Raw genomic sequence first — 17,652 nt, 5'->3', positions numbered from 1 at the left:
AGATATATAGATATATAGATATGTATGTGTGTGTGTGTGTACAGAGAGGAAATTAAGTATTTGAACACACTGCGACTTTGCAAGCTTTCCCACTTAGAAATCATGGAGGTGTCTGAAATTTTCATCTTAGGTGCAAGTCCACTGTGAGAGACATAATCTAAAAAAAAAAAAATCTGGAAATCACAATGTATGATTTGTTTAATAATTTATTTGTGTGTTACTGCTGCAAATAAGTATTTGAACACCTGCCAATCAGCAACATCTCTGGCCCTCAAAGACCTGTTAGTCCTCCTCTATAATGTCCACCTCCACTCCACTTATTATTCTAAATTAGAAGCACCTGTTTGAGGTCGTTAGCTGCATAAAGACACCTGTCCACCCCACACAATCAGTAAGACTCCAACTACTAACATGGCTAAGACCAAAGGGCAGTCCAAAGACACCAGAGACAAAATTGTAGACCTCCACAAGGCTGGAAAGGGCTACGGGGCAATTGCCAAGCAGCTTGGTGACAAAAGATCAACTGTTGGAGCAATTATTAGAAAATGGAAGAAGCTAAATATGACTGTCAATCTCCCTCAGACTGGGGCTCCATAAAAGATCTCACCTCGTGGCGTATCAATGATTCTAAGAAAGATGAGGAATCAGCCCAGAACTACACGGGAGTAGCTGGTCAGTGACCTGAAGAGAGCTGGCACCACTGTTTCCAAGGTTACTGTGGGTAATAAACTAAGACGTCATAGTTTAAAATCACGCATGGCACGGAAGGTTCCCCTGCTTAAATCAGCACACGTCCAGGCCCGTCTTAAGTTTGCCCATGACCATTTGGATGATCCAGAGGAGTCATGGGAGAAAGTTATGTGGTCAGATGAGACCAAAATAGAACTTTTTGGGCTTAATTCCACTAGCTGTGTTTGAAGGACGAAGAATGATGAGTACCATCCCAAAAACACCATCCCTACTGTGAAGCATGGGGGTGGAAGCATCATGCTTTGGGGGTGTTTTTCTGCACATGGGACAGGACGACTGCACTGTATTAAGAAAAGGATGACCGGGGCCATGATTTGCGAGATTTTGGGGAACAACCTCCTTCCCTCAGTTACAGCATTGAAGATGGGTCGTGGCTGGGTCTTCCAACATGACAATGACCCGAAGCACACAGCCAGGAGAACCAAGGAGTGGCTCCGTAAGAAGCATATCAAGGTTCTGGAGTGGCCTAGCCAGTCTCCAGACCTAAACCCTATAGAAAATCATTGGATGGAGCTCAAACTCCGTGTTTCTCAGTGACAGCCCAGAAACCTGGCTGATCTAGAGAAGATCTGTGTGGAGGAATGGGCCAAAATCTCTGCAGTGTGTGCAGACCTGGTGGAAAAACTACAGGAAACGTTTGACCTCTGTAATAGCAAACAAAGGCTACTGTACCAAATATTAACATTGATTTTCACAGGTGTTCAAATACTTGTTTGCAGCAGTAACACACATATAAATTATTTAAAAAAAAATCATACATTGTGATTTCCAGATTTTTGTTTTTTAGATTATGTCTCTCACAGTGGACATGCACCCAAGATGAAAATTTCAGACTCGTCCATGATTTTTAAGTGGGAGAACTTGCAAAGTTGCAGGGTGTTCAAATACTTATTTTCCTCACTGTATGTATGGATGTATGTATGTATGTGTGTGTGTGTGTGTGTGTATACACACTACACTGCCAAAAGTATCACCCATCCAAATTCAATAACTTCCATGGCCACAGGTGTATAAAATGAAGCACCTCGGCATGCAGACTGTTTTTAGAAAACATTTGTGAAAGAATGGGTCGCTCTCAGGAGCTCAGTGATTTCCAGTGTGGAACTGTGATAGGATGCCACCTATGCAACAAATCCAGTCGAGAAATTTCCTCGCTCCTAAATATTCCACAGTCAACTGTCAGCTGTATTATAAGAAAATGGGAAGTGTTTGGGAATGACAGCAACTCAGGCACGAAGTGGTAGGCCACGTAAACTGACGAAGTGGGGTCAGTGGATGCTGAAGTGCATAGTGCGAAGAGGTCGCCAACTTTCTGCAGAGTCGATCACTACAGACCTCCAAACTTCATGTGAAGAGTTGAAGTTGTTCTAGCTGCAAAGGGTGGACCAACGTCATATTGAACCCTATGGATTAGGAATGGGATGTCACTTAAGCTCCTATGTGAGTCAAGGCAGGTGAGCGAATACTTTTGGCAATGTAGTATATATATATATATATATATATATATATATATATATATATACACACACACACACACACACACACACACACACACACACACACACACACACACACACACACACACACACAAACTGCTTTATAGTTTATACAAACACCCCAAAAGTAACAATCACATGAATATTTCATATACTTGCAACTTTTAAATTAGTAAGAAAAAAGTAATCAATCAGTGTAACACAAATAAATTGCTGTGACCTGGACATTTTTCCTTTTTAAAAATGTGTTGAATCTTTATTTCAATTGTGTTGTTAATATAAATGAGATGCATGATAGCTGCACAATATCATATTTTTATGTGATGGTGTCACTTAATAATGGAAGGTATCTTCTGGTATAAGTACAGGTGTTTCTAAATTATTACAAGCTGCTATGTAATTTGTTGTAGGGCAGAACAACCAGTTTTCTTGAAAGCCAGCCTACCTTTTTATGTCTGAGAGGCATTCGCTCCTCACCAAAATTGTTCTCAATTGAGTTTCCTGAATTCTTGATGGACATCTTGGGGATTTTCATCTTCTTTTGTGATATACTGTCTTCAAATTCTTCTATTGTATCTGTGGAACGAATAAGAAAATACTCATTTAAATCCTGAAAAAGAGAGATTATACATCTTTAAAAAGTAGAGAAGCTGTCACTGAAGCTGCAGGTTAGATTCTTACATTACACCTGACTGCTCGGTTTAAGGGTTAATGATGCAGCTATGAAAATAAAACATGAGGAGGGGTTTAGTGTAATAAATGTGTGCAGAAGCTGCTAAGGAAATAAATATAAATTTAAATAGCCAGGACACGATCATGTAGTGTGCTGTCTGCATGGACGTAACACACGGAAATAACCGCAGCATCGCAAACTCTGAAGCACAAAGCTACAGAGAAGCTACTAAACAAGCTAACTGCACACAAAACAAAGCTGTCAATGCAGCGTTTTAACATTTACAAACCTGTAACATGGCGTCAAATTAAATACGAGCTGTCAGATGTGTTAATAATGCAATGATAGTTCTGAGTCGGCACGCATTTTATTACGGCGGAGGAGCTAACATGCTAATGCAAAACGGATACAGCAGGCTAGCAGCGTTAGCTTCACAATGTAAACAAATAATGCGACTCGCACGCGTTACAAGAAACCACCGACTGCTCTACAGAGGCAGGACAGGTAACTTAGAGAACAAGATACGGTGTACAAATAAGCACCGACGACGTATGGCAGTATGTTAAACTTAGCATATTAGGCTAGCTACAGCGGACGTAGTTGTTGCTCTCAGTGTCAGACGCCAGCTGATCACGTCCTGACAGTTCGGAGCAAAAAAAAGAAAAAGAGAAAAAGCAAAACCTTGCTGTGACAGCTTTCGGAGCAAAGAGCAAGGTAGCGTTGCTGTTCGGACAGAGAAAATGAGAATAACAAAATACAAAACTGGTGTCAGGAAGATCACTTACCTGCAAGGGCAAGAATCTGTGCTTGGCACGGCTGGCCTGTGCAGCCATTCTCCTCAGTTCTGTGAACCAGATACACCTTCTGATGATTAAAATCTGTTCTGTGCAGAGGTCTGAAATCTTCGACACTAGAAACAGGTAACGCGTAGCAAATATCGTCTTCAAAGAATCGAACAAAAGCATACATTATTTACTTGTCTTTGGTCCTGTACTTTGGATATGGTTGACAGTTTTTCCTCACAAAGTATTAAAAATATATACTCATGGGGGGGTGGTGATTATGATGTCTGCGCTCGACTACTCCTGTCTGGTCCACATCACCAGTGTAAATCATCAAGGCCGAAGTAGTAGACATGACATTTACCTCAGTCTCAAAATACGTATGCTTAAAATTAATGTTCTAAAACATTTTTAAGTGTTTCAGGAAAAAAAAAAAAAAAAAGGTGATTTTAAAAAAAGAACAACAAAAAAAAAAAAAAGCTTCATATTCTGCCTCAAAGCAAAAATGTTTAGGGGTGGCATTTGAGGCTCAAAAGCCACCTTTATCACTTTGAACACACACACTACCTTTAACTTTGTGTTCCAACAGAACCGTTGCAGGGAACCACCATCAGGATGATTACCTGCCCGGTTAGATGTGATTGGTCCTTGTGTGCTTTCATGTGTTTCCTGGCGTATACATCTCATCTGTTTCTTGTATCACACGCAAAAGACTTAAGGACAGCTGACAGAAATGAACTCTTTGTTATTGTAAGACAGCCAGGTGGTTTATACAACAGGATGGATTTCTCTCAGTTGTTACTCTAATAGAGGGCACCACAGTCGATAAATGACACTAACAATTTCGTTCTGCTTCGGCTGCTGTAATTGAAAAGTAAGTGATGCAGAACTGCATAGAGCCCCTTTTTCCTTCTTTGATATTTTGTTTCTTGGTTTCAGGCATTTGGTAAGTTATGATTATTCCTGTTTCAAATGCCAACTTCCTCATGATGTTTGTTCACTGTGCTGCGTGACTGATCCCAGAGTTTGTTGGGTGTACACAAACAGGTTAAACAGAGGCAATGACAATAACTTTCAGAATGTTATGCCACTCATTAAACTTAAATTATTAGTTATTTTTTTAAATATATATAATGATATTTATTCTAAGCAAAAGTTAAATCTATACTGCCCCCACACAAATTATATCAGGACACACACAGTAGGTTTGAGTAGCTTCTGAACAAGTTGAACAGAGCATTACTGTTAACCTAAGCCTCTGTTCTGGCGTTTCTGTCCTCAGTGCTGAGGTTGTCAGCTGCATAAGGCTACTGAACAAAGTTTCAAGAGAGCTCTGTCTCTAAATTGGTCATTGTTTCAAACAACAATAATAACAAAACACATCTAAAAGCATTGCATGTCACTCCAAAACTTTATATAACTCATTTACAATTTAAACACCTTTCTTATTAAACACAACTCATCAGAAATCACCAAAGATGAAGTTTTCTCTGTAGGGGATGAAAAGAAAAGGGACACACAAAGCAGTTTATTACTATATCAACAAAATCTATTTTAAAATTTCTTTCTTTATTAAAACTTTATGAAATTATGCTAGAGAAAGTGATATAACAAGAACTCATCTCTTTCCTATTAAAACTGTAAATATAAATAAAAATAATTGTGAGGAAGTAAGAGAATGCAAATGCATTTAAAAATAAATAAAGGAAAAAATGGTGCTGACTTTCTCAATTATAGTAATTATTTAAGCCTTTGTGGAAAATCCTGATAATTTTATTTATTTATTTTTGGTACATATAAACATTTCGGTATACCAACACTCTGTTGTCAATCTAAAGAAACAAACTGGCAGCCAAAGTTGGATTGCTTTCCAGCTGTGTTTTGGAAACTGGATGAGTATTTACCAATCTTGGAGGGAAAGATATTGGTTCTGTTGGGTTCTGTATCTAATGCTGAATAAAGTTTGTGATAGCACTTTTATTTTAACTTGAGAATTTTTGAGAAAACATGCATCTAAAAACAGCAACACTAGGCATTGACTTTTTTTTTACTCTGAATATTCTTCTTCTTTCAGTTTTTCCCTCTTCAGGGGTCTCCACAGCGATTCATCTTCCTCCATTTACTTCTGTCCTTTGCATTTTCTGTCCTCACTCCAACTACCTTGTCCTCTCTAACGGCATCCATATATCTCCTCTGTGTCTTTTTCCTGATAGCTGCATTTCTCGTTTTTCCTTCTACCAATATATACCTACTGTCCCTCCTCTGGACATGTCTAAGCCATCTCAGTCTGGCCTCTCTAACTTTATCTCTCAGTTGTTCAACCTGTGCTGTACCTCTGATGATCTCATTCCTAATCTTATTCATCCTTGTCATTCCTAAAGAGAACGTCAACATCTTCGTTTCTGCCACTTCCAGTTCTTTCTCCTGTCTTTTTGTCAGTTCCACTGTCTCCAGACCACACAACATGGCTGGTCTCACCACTGTCTTGTAAACTTTTCCTACAACACCCTGATGCATGCTCAATAATCCAGGTAGAAAAAAACAAAAAAGTAAAATCTGGTCTTTTTCCTATGACCTTTGCTGCTACTATTTTGTCGCAAATCACTTCTGAACTTTTCTCCATCCACTCCATCCTGCCTAGGGCTGAGTACCGAACCGAGGTTTTTATGGCACCGACCGAACTGCACCGGTCGGTGTATGTATTGAAACATCACTCTTCTTTTGGTGTCAAGTTTCGGTATTGGCTGTAACGTGTCACGTGGTTTCAGCACGCAGGCAGGCAAAACACCAGACATATAACAAACAGACTACACCCAAATTACACCCAGAGCTGTATAGAGCTGCCGTACCTAATCTATGTATAATTATGTCTATGGTGCTGGTGACGCCCACAGACAGGTTCACGTGTGCAGCGACAACATGCGCTGCAGAAAGTTGCTCCGTGTTTTTCTGCGAGGAGAGAAGAGTTCATTAGCCTCCCCCTCCTCCTCTCAGCATTAAAGTCAGCCTGTGAGTAGAACCTGAACGTCCTGATTCATTATCTCCACGAATGGACTCTTCATAAAAGAACTCCGAGGACTTTTCTGTGTGCTTCAGCTGGTGAGTTTACGTTTGTTAGCGTAACTGCAGCTTAGACATTGCGGTGAAATAAATTATGATCCATGTAACGCTAACTTTAATATATTATTGTGTAAATTTATTTTATCTACGTAGCTAGCTAAACTCAGAAGCTAACTAAAAATTGACAGTAACATAAATCTTAGCTTGTAAAACTGCTCATCCATCCAGTCAGCTGCTTAAACAGTTCACTAATGTTCACTGTTTATGTTAATGTTCTCCTCACAGGAGGTTCTGACCCTGATGTGAGGACAGACAGAAAAGCGAGGTGGAGGCCACAAGACAGTCAGACTTTTGACTGATGTTAAAAATTTGCTGCTTTTTCTACAGTGGAGCTGCATGTTGGAGGTAAATTAAACTGTAAAGGATTTTGTTGACCAGTTAAGCTTTTATCTCTCAGCCTAGATAAAGTTTTTTGATCAATAAGAACACAACCATGTTATTGTTGATGTTTTGTTCTCATGTCAATTAGGGAGATGATCAGAGTCCTAAACCCCAGAGAACCACAGAGAAGATTCAGGCAGAGACACAGAGGTGCAGATGTCTGCATCATCCCTACCTCAGTGAATCCAGTGACCTGCTGGTGGAATGTGAGGGACAATATGTCAGTGCTATCAAACTGACAACCAGGTATCTGTGTGTGTAACAAGCATCATCTACAGCCTCAGAGTGAACATTTTCTACTGCTGGAGCCACCATCAGCCAGGAGTGGGCTTGTTTGTGTCCAAAGAAAGCAGACATGTTGATTTTTCTGAAGAAAAACTGTTCAGTGAAAAGGTCCTCAGTGTGTAGCAGTGAACATTAGACACTGACATGTCACTGGTTTGTAACTGGTCTTTTGACCTGGAAATTATTAGTTTGTTTTTATGTAAGAAAACTGCTTGGAATGGAAAAATACCAAAGTTAAAAAATAAAACTCACAATTTGTACTGTAATGTGTAACGTAATTTTATTCTTGTTAGAATTAATAGTAATTACAAAATTGGTACCGAAAAAATTACCGTCCAGGAACCGAAACCGAAGTGAAGGTACCGACACCGGTACCGGTACCGGTACATATACCGATTTTTTTAGAAAGGTACCCAGCCCTAATCCTGCCTGGACTCTCTTTTTCAACTCTTTACCACACTCCCCATTTTCCTGGACAGTAGACCTCAAGGTCTTGAAGTCCTACACTTTTGTGACCTCTGCTCCTTGTAGCTTCACTGTGCCATCAGCCTCCTTCTCATTCACACACATGTACTCTGTCTTACTACGACTGACTTTCATTCCTCTTCTTTCAAGTATTCACCTCTCCAAGTTCTCTTCCACCTGTTCCCTGTTCTTACCACAGATCACAATGTCATTTGCAAACATCACAGTCCACGGGGATTCCTGCCTGACCTCATCTGTTAGTCGGTCCATCACCAGAGCAAACAAGAAGGGGCTCAGAGCCGATCCTTGATGCACTCCCACCTCCACCTTGAAGCTATCTGTCACTCCTACAGCACATCTCACCACCGTCCTGCTGTCCTCATACATGTCCTGTACCAGTCTAACATACTTCTCTGCAACTCCAGGTTTCTTATGCAATACCACACCTCCTCCCTCGGCACTCTGTTTTATGCTTTTTCTAAATCCACAAAGACACAATGGAGTTCTTTCTGACCCTCTCTGTACTTCTCCATCAGCATCCTCAAAGCAAAGATGGCATCTGTGGTAATCTTTCTCGGCATGAAACCATACCGCTGCTCACAAATTGTCACCTCTCGTCTAAGTCTTGCTTCCACAACTCTCTCCCAGATCTTCATTGTGTGACTCATCAACTTAATTCCCTGTAGTTGCAACAACTCTGTGCATCACCCTTGTTCTTAAAAAAATGGGCACCAGCACACTTCTCCATTCCTCAGGCATTGTCTCACACATCATTGAACATTGGAGTCAAAAACCTCACTGCCATCTAGGGGTTGGTTGAACGACTACATAATTTTTAAAGTCGACATTAAAATATTAAAAGTTGAGTAGTTGATGACGTCATAGGATCTCAAGATGCAAAAATAAATAAATAAATAAATAAATAAAACTGCAAAAAAACTTAATTTATTATTTACCAAAAAAAAAGACCAACAAAACATCGGAAGCGTATATTATGCTCCTACCATTTATCATATTGCAAACAAGTCTCAGGAAAACCAAAACTATTAGTTATTATTATTAAGCTGCAAAAGTGAAAGAAACGTGCGGCACATAAAAAACTAAACTAAAAACAGTTAGAGGTCGCCATAGTGAACTAAGTCACACGAAGACTTGGCAGTTATTTTTACGCCGGATGCCCTTCCTGACGCAACCACAGACCACCGAGCTACGACAGCCCTCTGTGTGGAGCAGAGAGCTGCTATCTAGGACATCCGGAGGGGCAGATGGTTGTCGGTACCGGGGCTTGAACCGGCGACCTTCCGATCACAGGCCAACCTTTAACCTCTGCGCCACCACTCCCCCTCAATGCTCAATGAATTTGAACCCATCACTCTATCTTCTCTAGAGCAGGTCATGCGCAGCTTGAAACCTTCTGGTTCCCCCTTTGATGTGGTCCCCCCACGACTACTAAAGGAGGTTTTTCCTACTCTAGGTCCGTCCTTTGTTGCTATTGTAAATAGCAGTTTATCCACTGGTGTGGTGCCAAAAACCTTTAAACATGCTGCTGTCCAGCCTCTCCTGAAAAAAACCAAACCTTGACCCCTCAGTCGTATCCAACTTCCGGCCAGACTCCCATTTGTTTCTAAACTACTGGAGAAAATAGTTGAGTCCCAGTTGAAGTGCTTCCTGGAGGATCACGCCATCTTAGAGCTATTCCAATCTGGCTTTAAACCTCTCCATAGCACTGAAATTGCCCTATTGAAGGTTTTTAAAGACATTTTCTTATCCACAGATACCGGTGATTCTGTGCTGCTTCTCCTATTGGACCTCACAGGCGCTTTTGACATCATCGACCATGAGATCTTCATTGCTAGGTTGGAGCAGTGGGTGGGCATCACAGGGTCAGCCCTCAATTGGTTCAGATCCTACCTCACTGACAGATCCTTTTGTGTCTCCATCAAGGATTTTAGTTCTGCAGTGGCAGAGCTTAAATGGGGTGTTCCGCAGGGGTCCATCCTGGGTCCCCTCCTATATTCTTTATACCTGCTGCCACTTAGTGCTATTTTCCGGAAACACAACATACCCTTTCACTTCTACGCCGATGACTGTCAATTTTACTTCCCCCTAAGACACAATGGCACATGCTCTATTCAACCTCTGCTCAACTGCCTGGCTGACACCAGGGACTGAATGGCTTTAAACTTCTTAAGTTTCAATGAAAAGAAGTCTGAAGTCATGTTGTTCCCTCCCAATGACACGATCACAAACCACTGCATCGACCTTTCTGCTCTAACCCTGTCAGAAAAACAAAGAGTCACTAATCTGGGTGTGATAATAATAATAATAATGTCATCACAATGTCAGCACTGTATGTTTCCATACAATGGCGAAATTAGTCTCTGCATTTAACCCATCCACCACCAGGTGGTGCAGTGGGCAGCTATTGAAAGCGCCCGGGAGGCATTTTGGGGATGAGGTGTGCTGCCCAAAGACACCACGTGATGTGCAGTGACTGGGGATCAAACCTGGGACTTTTGGGTCCCAGGCCGGCTGCCCTGCCTCTACACCATCATGGACCCATCCCTGAAACTTAACAATCATGTAATCATGATTGTTAAATCATGTTTCTTCCAACTGAGGCGGCTGTCTAAACTGAAGCCCATATTGTCCACAAATAACCTGGAGACAGTAATATACGCATTCATTACATCTAGGCTTGATTACTGCAATTCACTCATGTTTGGTATCAGTCAGACCTCCATTGTACGACTACAACTTGTCCAGAATGCAGCAGCCTGATTTTTAACCAGTACAGGAAAAAGAGAGCACATTACTCCAGTTTTGGCCTCACTGCACTGGCTACCGGTTCACCTTCGAATCCAGTTCAAAATACTCCTGTATGTCTACAAATCCCTGAACAGTTTCGTCCCCCGCCCCCATCTCTCTGATCTGCTACAGCCGTATGTCCTACCACGTTCCCTGAGGCCAGCGGACCAGTTGCTCCTCACAGTTCCAGGAACTCGTCTTAAGCGCAGAGGTGACAGGACCTTCTCTGTAGCAGGACCAAGACTTTAGAATGAGTTACCGCTGCTTGTCAGACAGGCCCCCTCCCTCTCGGTTTTCAAGTCTCGTTTAAAAACCCACTACTATTCAGTAGCTTTCAACACCAGATGATCTGTGTTTTGAACCGGTTTGCTTCACACAGGTTAGTCGTCATATTTATTATCTGTATAATTTTTATGTCTATATTCTGATTTACCTCATTTTGTATATTGCTTTGTGTGTTACCTGTTTTTCTGTCTGTACAGCACTTTGGTTAGCCTTGTAGCTGTTTTAAGTGCTCTATAAATAAAATGGTATGGTATGGTAATGAGACTAACCTGTATAAATAAAGGTTGAATATATATATATATATATATATATATATATATATATATATAAATTTTTTATTACTGACAAGTTGTTTGAGCAAATAAACTAAAAAGGTATATTTTGTCAACTTGGTAATATAGGGATTTTTATATGTTAAGGTTTCTCTTCTGCAGTTCAAATAGGTCACAGAGGTTGCATGCACTAACTGTGACATCAACATGCTTGGCACAAAAAAATGTGTGACATTTTAAATGAACTGTAAGACTGAATGATAACAGCAATTTGTACGCTTGTGGGCACATACAGAATTTTAGCAGAAGTTAGAATTTGAATTAATTTAATTTTTCAACAAATATTACAACTTTTTAACTCTTGGTCAACAACCACAATTGTTTATTGTCAATTAACAATTGTAAAGAGCAAATACGAGCTGTCCTTTTTCTAGTTCCTGTTTCGAGTGAATTGTCTAAATCATTCACACAGCACCAAATCTGCTGGGACAAATCCTCTGTGAGACCTTCAAATGACTCAGTTCTGTTCTAGTGTCTTTGTACCCTGAACATTAAACTGATAGATATGATTTTTTCAGTTTTTTTCAGGTCAATATTTTAGAAATTAGAGCAGCCAAGAGTGATTTATGAAGCTCACAGATTAAATTTATTTGAAAAATAATAGCCTTTGATTTAGCGCTGAGGCTTAATGCAGATCAGCACACATTCTTACTTGGCTCTTTTTTTTTTAATCGAAGGCTCAAATGCAATGTCAATGTCAGCAAATGCCTAGTTCCTAGCGTAACGTTATTCTTTTTTTTTTTTTTGCGAAAACTAAAAATTCCTACTTAATGGATTAAAGATTTAAGCTTTCTTAAAAAAAACAACAACAACAAGGTTTAACTATTTTTCCACACACTCAAGATATTTCTTTTGAGTTACCTTAGTATTTTAGCTAACCTTTTATTTTTTAGTCTACAGTACTGGTGTTGAAATGAGGGACAAAGCTCCTCTGCTGAGACCAGCATGTTGCAGCAAGTGCATTGATTAAAAGGTGTGGTGTTACATGTAACAACACTGTGCTGCCCATGGGTGCTTTTTATTCAGCTTTGTATGCCCAGGTGTGACAGTTGCTGATTATTTGAAAAAAGATCCTCACAATTATCCAATCAAGTGGTCTACTTCTAATCTCCAACAAACCCAGATTTATGCTGGACTTACAGCAGCAGTTTGTCAGTTTGGGGTTTGAGGCACAAAACAAATACATCGTGAACACACGCACTACTATTATAGGTCATTTAAAATAAATCAGCTAAAAACCTCTGGACTTTGGAAAACACCAACGAATCTGGGGGAAAAAACTGCAGAAAGATCTGCACAGCTGGTATTTAAACCTTGCTGTGATGAAACAGCGCTAATCATAAATACCAACGCATCAGTCAATATTCTTATGTTTATGTGCCCCCCCCCCCCCACACACACACACCTAAACAATTAGTACTTTAATCATTTAATTACAGAGGGGACTTCATAAACATGAAATAACTTTTGATGGCCAAAACACTAATATGTGAAATAAACTAGATGCTGTGTGCCCCTTGTTGTGTTTATTTTTCTACCTCATGAAAAATAAATTCACAGCTGCTATTTATTGAATAAATCCAGGTTGCTCATTTACTAATAATTAGGCAAGCTAAATGCTTATTTTTTTCTTTTTCTCCTAAACAATTGGCGTCAATTAGTTGATAATAGTTATTTCTTAAATAATGAGGAATAACTATAGATCAAATTTTATCTGTTTATCTGTGTGAAGATGCTGATCAGCTGTAGGTTTGAATCAGGACAGAAGCCAGACATCATGTCCTGTCTATTAGCTCCACACTGCCAGGCTCATCTATCTTTATTGGTCATCCATTAGCCTGCATTAAAGGGAGACACGGGATAATAGCCGTAATGATACTGATGATGAAATTAGACACACGTCATCATTGCAGCTTTGCGACTGGAATCATAAAGAGTTCACAAAGACAAATGACGGATGGATGCACAGTTGAAGTTAACGATCTCTGTATGCCTCTAAACAGTGAACGTGTGTGTACAGTTTGAAACAAATAAAGATAGGTGAGTAAAGAGCTGGTATTTAGCTCAAATTTGTCTACAGTGCTTGAAAGTGCACATGAAGAATACGTTGTGCGCACAGCCAGTGACAAAGACAACACCTGTGCCAGTGCGTAGAATAAACAGATGCTGGTACAGGTGTGTGTGTGATGACTGTTGGCATGACAGTCAGGCAGCCTGTGCAGCAGCGCACAAACAAGCCCAGCCCATCACTTGACAGCCAAGACAGAGGATCATATTGGAAACTTTCTGAATTGATGCTACAAGTTCAGAGTAACACATAGCATTGTGAAGACATGGCTGTTTGATGATGAACTCTGAGAAGCATGAATGCCTGTTATGGTCCGCACACTATTCCAATCAATCACAACTGTTTACTGTCTGTTTTTCTATTTTGGTTGGAGACATCTCGCTAGACTTTTGCTTATTATGCCTCCTAATTAGCTCTTCAAGAATTCCTAATCAACCATGAAGAAGGCATTCACCAATTTAAAAAGTGATAGGCCATGAAATGAACAACACTGCCTCATATAAGCACATCAGTTACTAATGCTGCAGGGCCGGAGAACAGACCTCCGACTGAAAGGGAGCCAGAGAAAGAAAAGGCAAATGCATGAAGCACAAACACACACACAGTGGCAGATCTTACAGTGAAAAAAAAAAATCCTTCATTATGAATTTAGAAGGATTTCAGTGCTGGCCCTGCCACCCTGCTGTGCACATTCAGTGATTCACCCCAGAGACATTGATCTTCCTCATAAGGAACATAATGACCACCAGAGAAATACTGATCATATTTCAGCACCAGTCAATTATGTTCATTAGAGCTGCTTTACCTCCTGCTGTAGACCTGTATTGATCTCACCAGTGACACCAGACTGTTATTCTTTGCTAACTAGATAGAAAACTCACCAACTTGTTATTTATACAATCAAAAACATAATACTACAGGGAACAAAAGAGCAAAAAAAAAAAGTATTGTTGTACAATGCAGAAATGTGTTAAGTGTGTCTGTGTAATAGCAGGGTGGACTTATCGTCTGTGTGCCCATTTTGCGTCTGCATCAAATGTCACATTTGACACAAGAAATCCAAGACTGTCTCTAGGTTCAGAGAATCTTTAAAAAAAAAAAAACTTCTAACACCCTTTCCATCATCTCTTTTCCTCTAATCTCCACTTATCTGGCAGCCAGGTGAGCTGCAGCACATGGCTGGTGGGCAGGCTTTGGTGTATGGGGATACAGCTCATCTTAATGGTATATTTCCACTCCTTTTCCCCTCCTGTGTTTCTCTTATTCTTTCCTCCAGGGTGGCTGTCAAACAGAGACGGAGGCAGCCAGAGCCCCTCTCTCTGCTTATGTCGCTGACAGCAGGGAGCCACAAGGATTGGACCAGCAACCACAAACGCTCGTCGTTTGGAGCAGTGGCCATGCTCACAGGTGCACAGCGTCTGACAGATAATAGCACATAAAGCCAGGGCCAACCAGCAGCTAGCTCCTCACTCAGGGGACAGGAGACCGGTGTATGGATTGGACAGGGTGGGGATCAGACGATGAGGGGCAGGGGCATGTTGAGGGGCAAAATGATTTGACAACTATCAACCTTTATTTGACCACCATGCAGGCAGGCACACAAACTGGCGTCAAGGACAGACAAGGTCTCCCATCCCAAATCCCTCCACAGAATCACTGCTGCAGCTTTCTCTACACTTAGGAGGTTAAAATTGATTCAGAGCCTATCACAAAGTGTTGGTGCAGCTGCTGTGTCGAAGAAAAGCGCATCAACAGCCAGCAGTTGTCTCACAAGTTTATTTATATGCCAATAATTTTTCTTGTTATGCTTTTGCAAATTTTGATTAAAAAATACAGTCTATGAAGAGCAATAAAATTTATGCCTGGGAGTGTTTCCCTTTCATCTTAACTTACGTTTATTCTTCACAAGAAAATGTGAACGCTGCACATTATTCAAATTTATTTAAATTAGCTATTCATAAAAAAAAAAAATGTAACCCTGATAAAATACATTATTTGTGTGCAATCATCCATGACTGCATGCATGCTGAGAAAATATTAGTTTTATGTGAAACTAAATGGAATAAAATGGCTTAAGTTCAAAATCAAACTATTTCTAGTGCAAAGGTTGTAGAGTTAGAATAGCCACACCCAACATGTTTTATATTTTAATGAAAAGTTTTAGTGGGCAGCACGGTGGCACAACTGGTAGAGCTGCTGCCTCTCAACGAGCAGGTCTCCGGTTCAAATCCCGGTCCGGGGACCTTTCTGGGTGGAGTTTGCATGTTCTCTCCATGAATGCATGGGCTTTCTCCGAGTACTCCAGTTTCCTCCCACAGACCAAAAACATGCATGTTAGACTGATTGGTAACTCTAAATAGTCCCTAGGTGTGAGTGAGAGAGTGAATGGTTGTTTGTCTCGTTTGTCTCTATGTGTCCCTGTGATGGACTTGCGACCTGTCCATGGTGTCCCCTGCCCCTCGCACAGTGATTGCTGGACACCGGCGACCCCCGTGACCCAAAAATGAAAGAAGTGGGTAAAAGATAAAGGATGTATGGATGAAAAGTTTTATTTTTTTGTTAGTCAATAAAGAATATCAACTATTCTGACAACAGTGAACACATTTTGGTTCTTGTTAAAAAAAGAAAAAAAAAGAAAAAAGTATGATGTAACTGGGTGGGTCTATTCAATTCAAAATACTTTATTAATCCCAAAGGGAAATTAAATGTTGTTGTAGCTCATCATTCTGGTTTCATTAAGAGCTGTTATAGATGCTGATGGCTGTGGGCAGGAAGGATCTGCAGAAGTCTATCCTGCAACAGATCTGAAGAAACCGGCTGCAGATGCTGATCCGTCCACCTGGACCCAGCGGGCCTCCTGGGCAGCAGGACTGCCTGAATGTTGGACAGAACTCCCTGAGCGATGGCCACTCCTCTCAGCGGCTTGTTGAGCTCCTCATCATTGCAGACAGCCAGCTGCAGGTGAAGGGTCTTCTTGCTGTCATGAGCCACGTTTCCTGCCAGCTCCAAGGATCCCAGCATCAGTCACTCAAGCACCTTTGCCAGGTAGACGGAGATGCATCCACGGCACCTCCTTTACAACTCATTTGGGATTTGGGGCTGTATTTGATTTAATATTTGAGCTTTGAGATGTTAATCAGCTGCTCCCGGTTGTAAAAACTACCTTGTTGTCATGGTTACGCTTCATAACAAAGCTCCAAAAATCAAAAGGTTTCAGTAAAAATCCTTCCAGCTGCACAGCATCCGATACCAGAGGAAACAATCATCCGAAAAAGCCATTTACATCCATAAACCGAGGAAATAAAGTTTTCAAAAGCAATATCCCAGAATGAATGTAACAGTTACTCCAACATGCAGCCACCTTGAGCAGCGCAATTCTAGAACGCAGTCTAGATCTGCCAGCTTCTTAGGGTCAAGAAACACAGGTTAACATCTCACCTTTTCACTGTCACAGAAACATCTCTAAATCTTTAAAATAATTGCTCCTAAATAAATGAATGATTTATACCATACATTTTCTTATTCATATATTCTCTAAACCACACATACACCTCCACTGGGTCCAGATGCTGGAGATATGACACAAATTAGGAAAACACCATTTTCTGGAAACAGATGTATCAAATGTGCTGGAAAATGTTCTATTTGCAACACTTCACTGGTTTAATCTAGTGGTAGCATGTTATTATCAGCTTAACGGTAAAGTTTTACACTTAGGGGAAAAAAAGTGTTGTTAGAAAAGTGCCAAGATGTTGTGATAATTGGCTTTCCAGAGCCTACAGAGCAAAGATGATGCAAAAGATTGCAAATATCGATACCGTAGTCGTTAAGACAGACATCCCACGTTTACACGAATGTGCACAAACACACACACAGAGGCCAAAAACTCAATCCACCATCTATAACATGGAGACTGAGTGGCATCAACCTCTATTATCTTGTCCCTATGCTGCTAACACAAAAGGCTCCCTGGAACAAAAATCCAATCAGTCCTCTCTTGGAGGATTTTCTCCACAGCAGTGCTTAGCAACACTGGTGGCTCTGCTAGTGACAAAGAAATAATCTCAGAGCCCACAGCCTGCACACAGACTGTTTACTGCCTCCATCACATCATCCTTTAAAAAAAAAAAGGACAGTATGCACCTTTTTAGTATAATGTCATTTTAGTGTCCTCTGAGTTAAGTACCGTCTCCCTCGTTTCTGTCAT

General features: G+C 40.6%; 2 protein-coding genes across 2 annotated transcripts in view; both read right to left on the bottom strand.

Moving 5' to 3' along the window:
- bend5 (BEN domain containing 5) overlaps window positions 1–3,888 on the bottom strand; it is a 17,024-nt gene extending 13,136 nt beyond the window's left edge. The window contains exons 1-2 of the mRNA XM_037698107.1: window positions 3,705–3,888; window positions 2,692–2,822 (exon numbers count right to left, since the gene is read on the bottom strand). Coding sequence (XP_037554035.1) covers window positions 2,692–2,822; window positions 3,705–3,888 — 315 coding nt within the window. The remainder of the gene's footprint in view (window positions 1–2,691; window positions 2,823–3,704) is intronic.
- The window catches only part of agbl4 (AGBL carboxypeptidase 4), a 396,952-nt gene that overhangs the window by 96,060 nt on the left and 283,240 nt on the right, over window positions 1–17,652 (bottom strand). The gene's annotated exons all lie outside the window — the stretch shown is intronic.

The sequence above is a fragment of the Nematolebias whitei genome, chromosome 3 (assembly GCF_014905685.2).
Source record: "Nematolebias whitei isolate Nwh7 chromosome 3, NemWhi1, whole genome shotgun sequence".
Lineage (NCBI taxonomy): Eukaryota > Metazoa > Chordata > Actinopteri > Cyprinodontiformes > Rivulidae > Nematolebias > Nematolebias whitei.
Note: the sequence above shows the minus strand (reverse complement) of the source record. Positions and strands in the feature narration are given on the sequence as shown.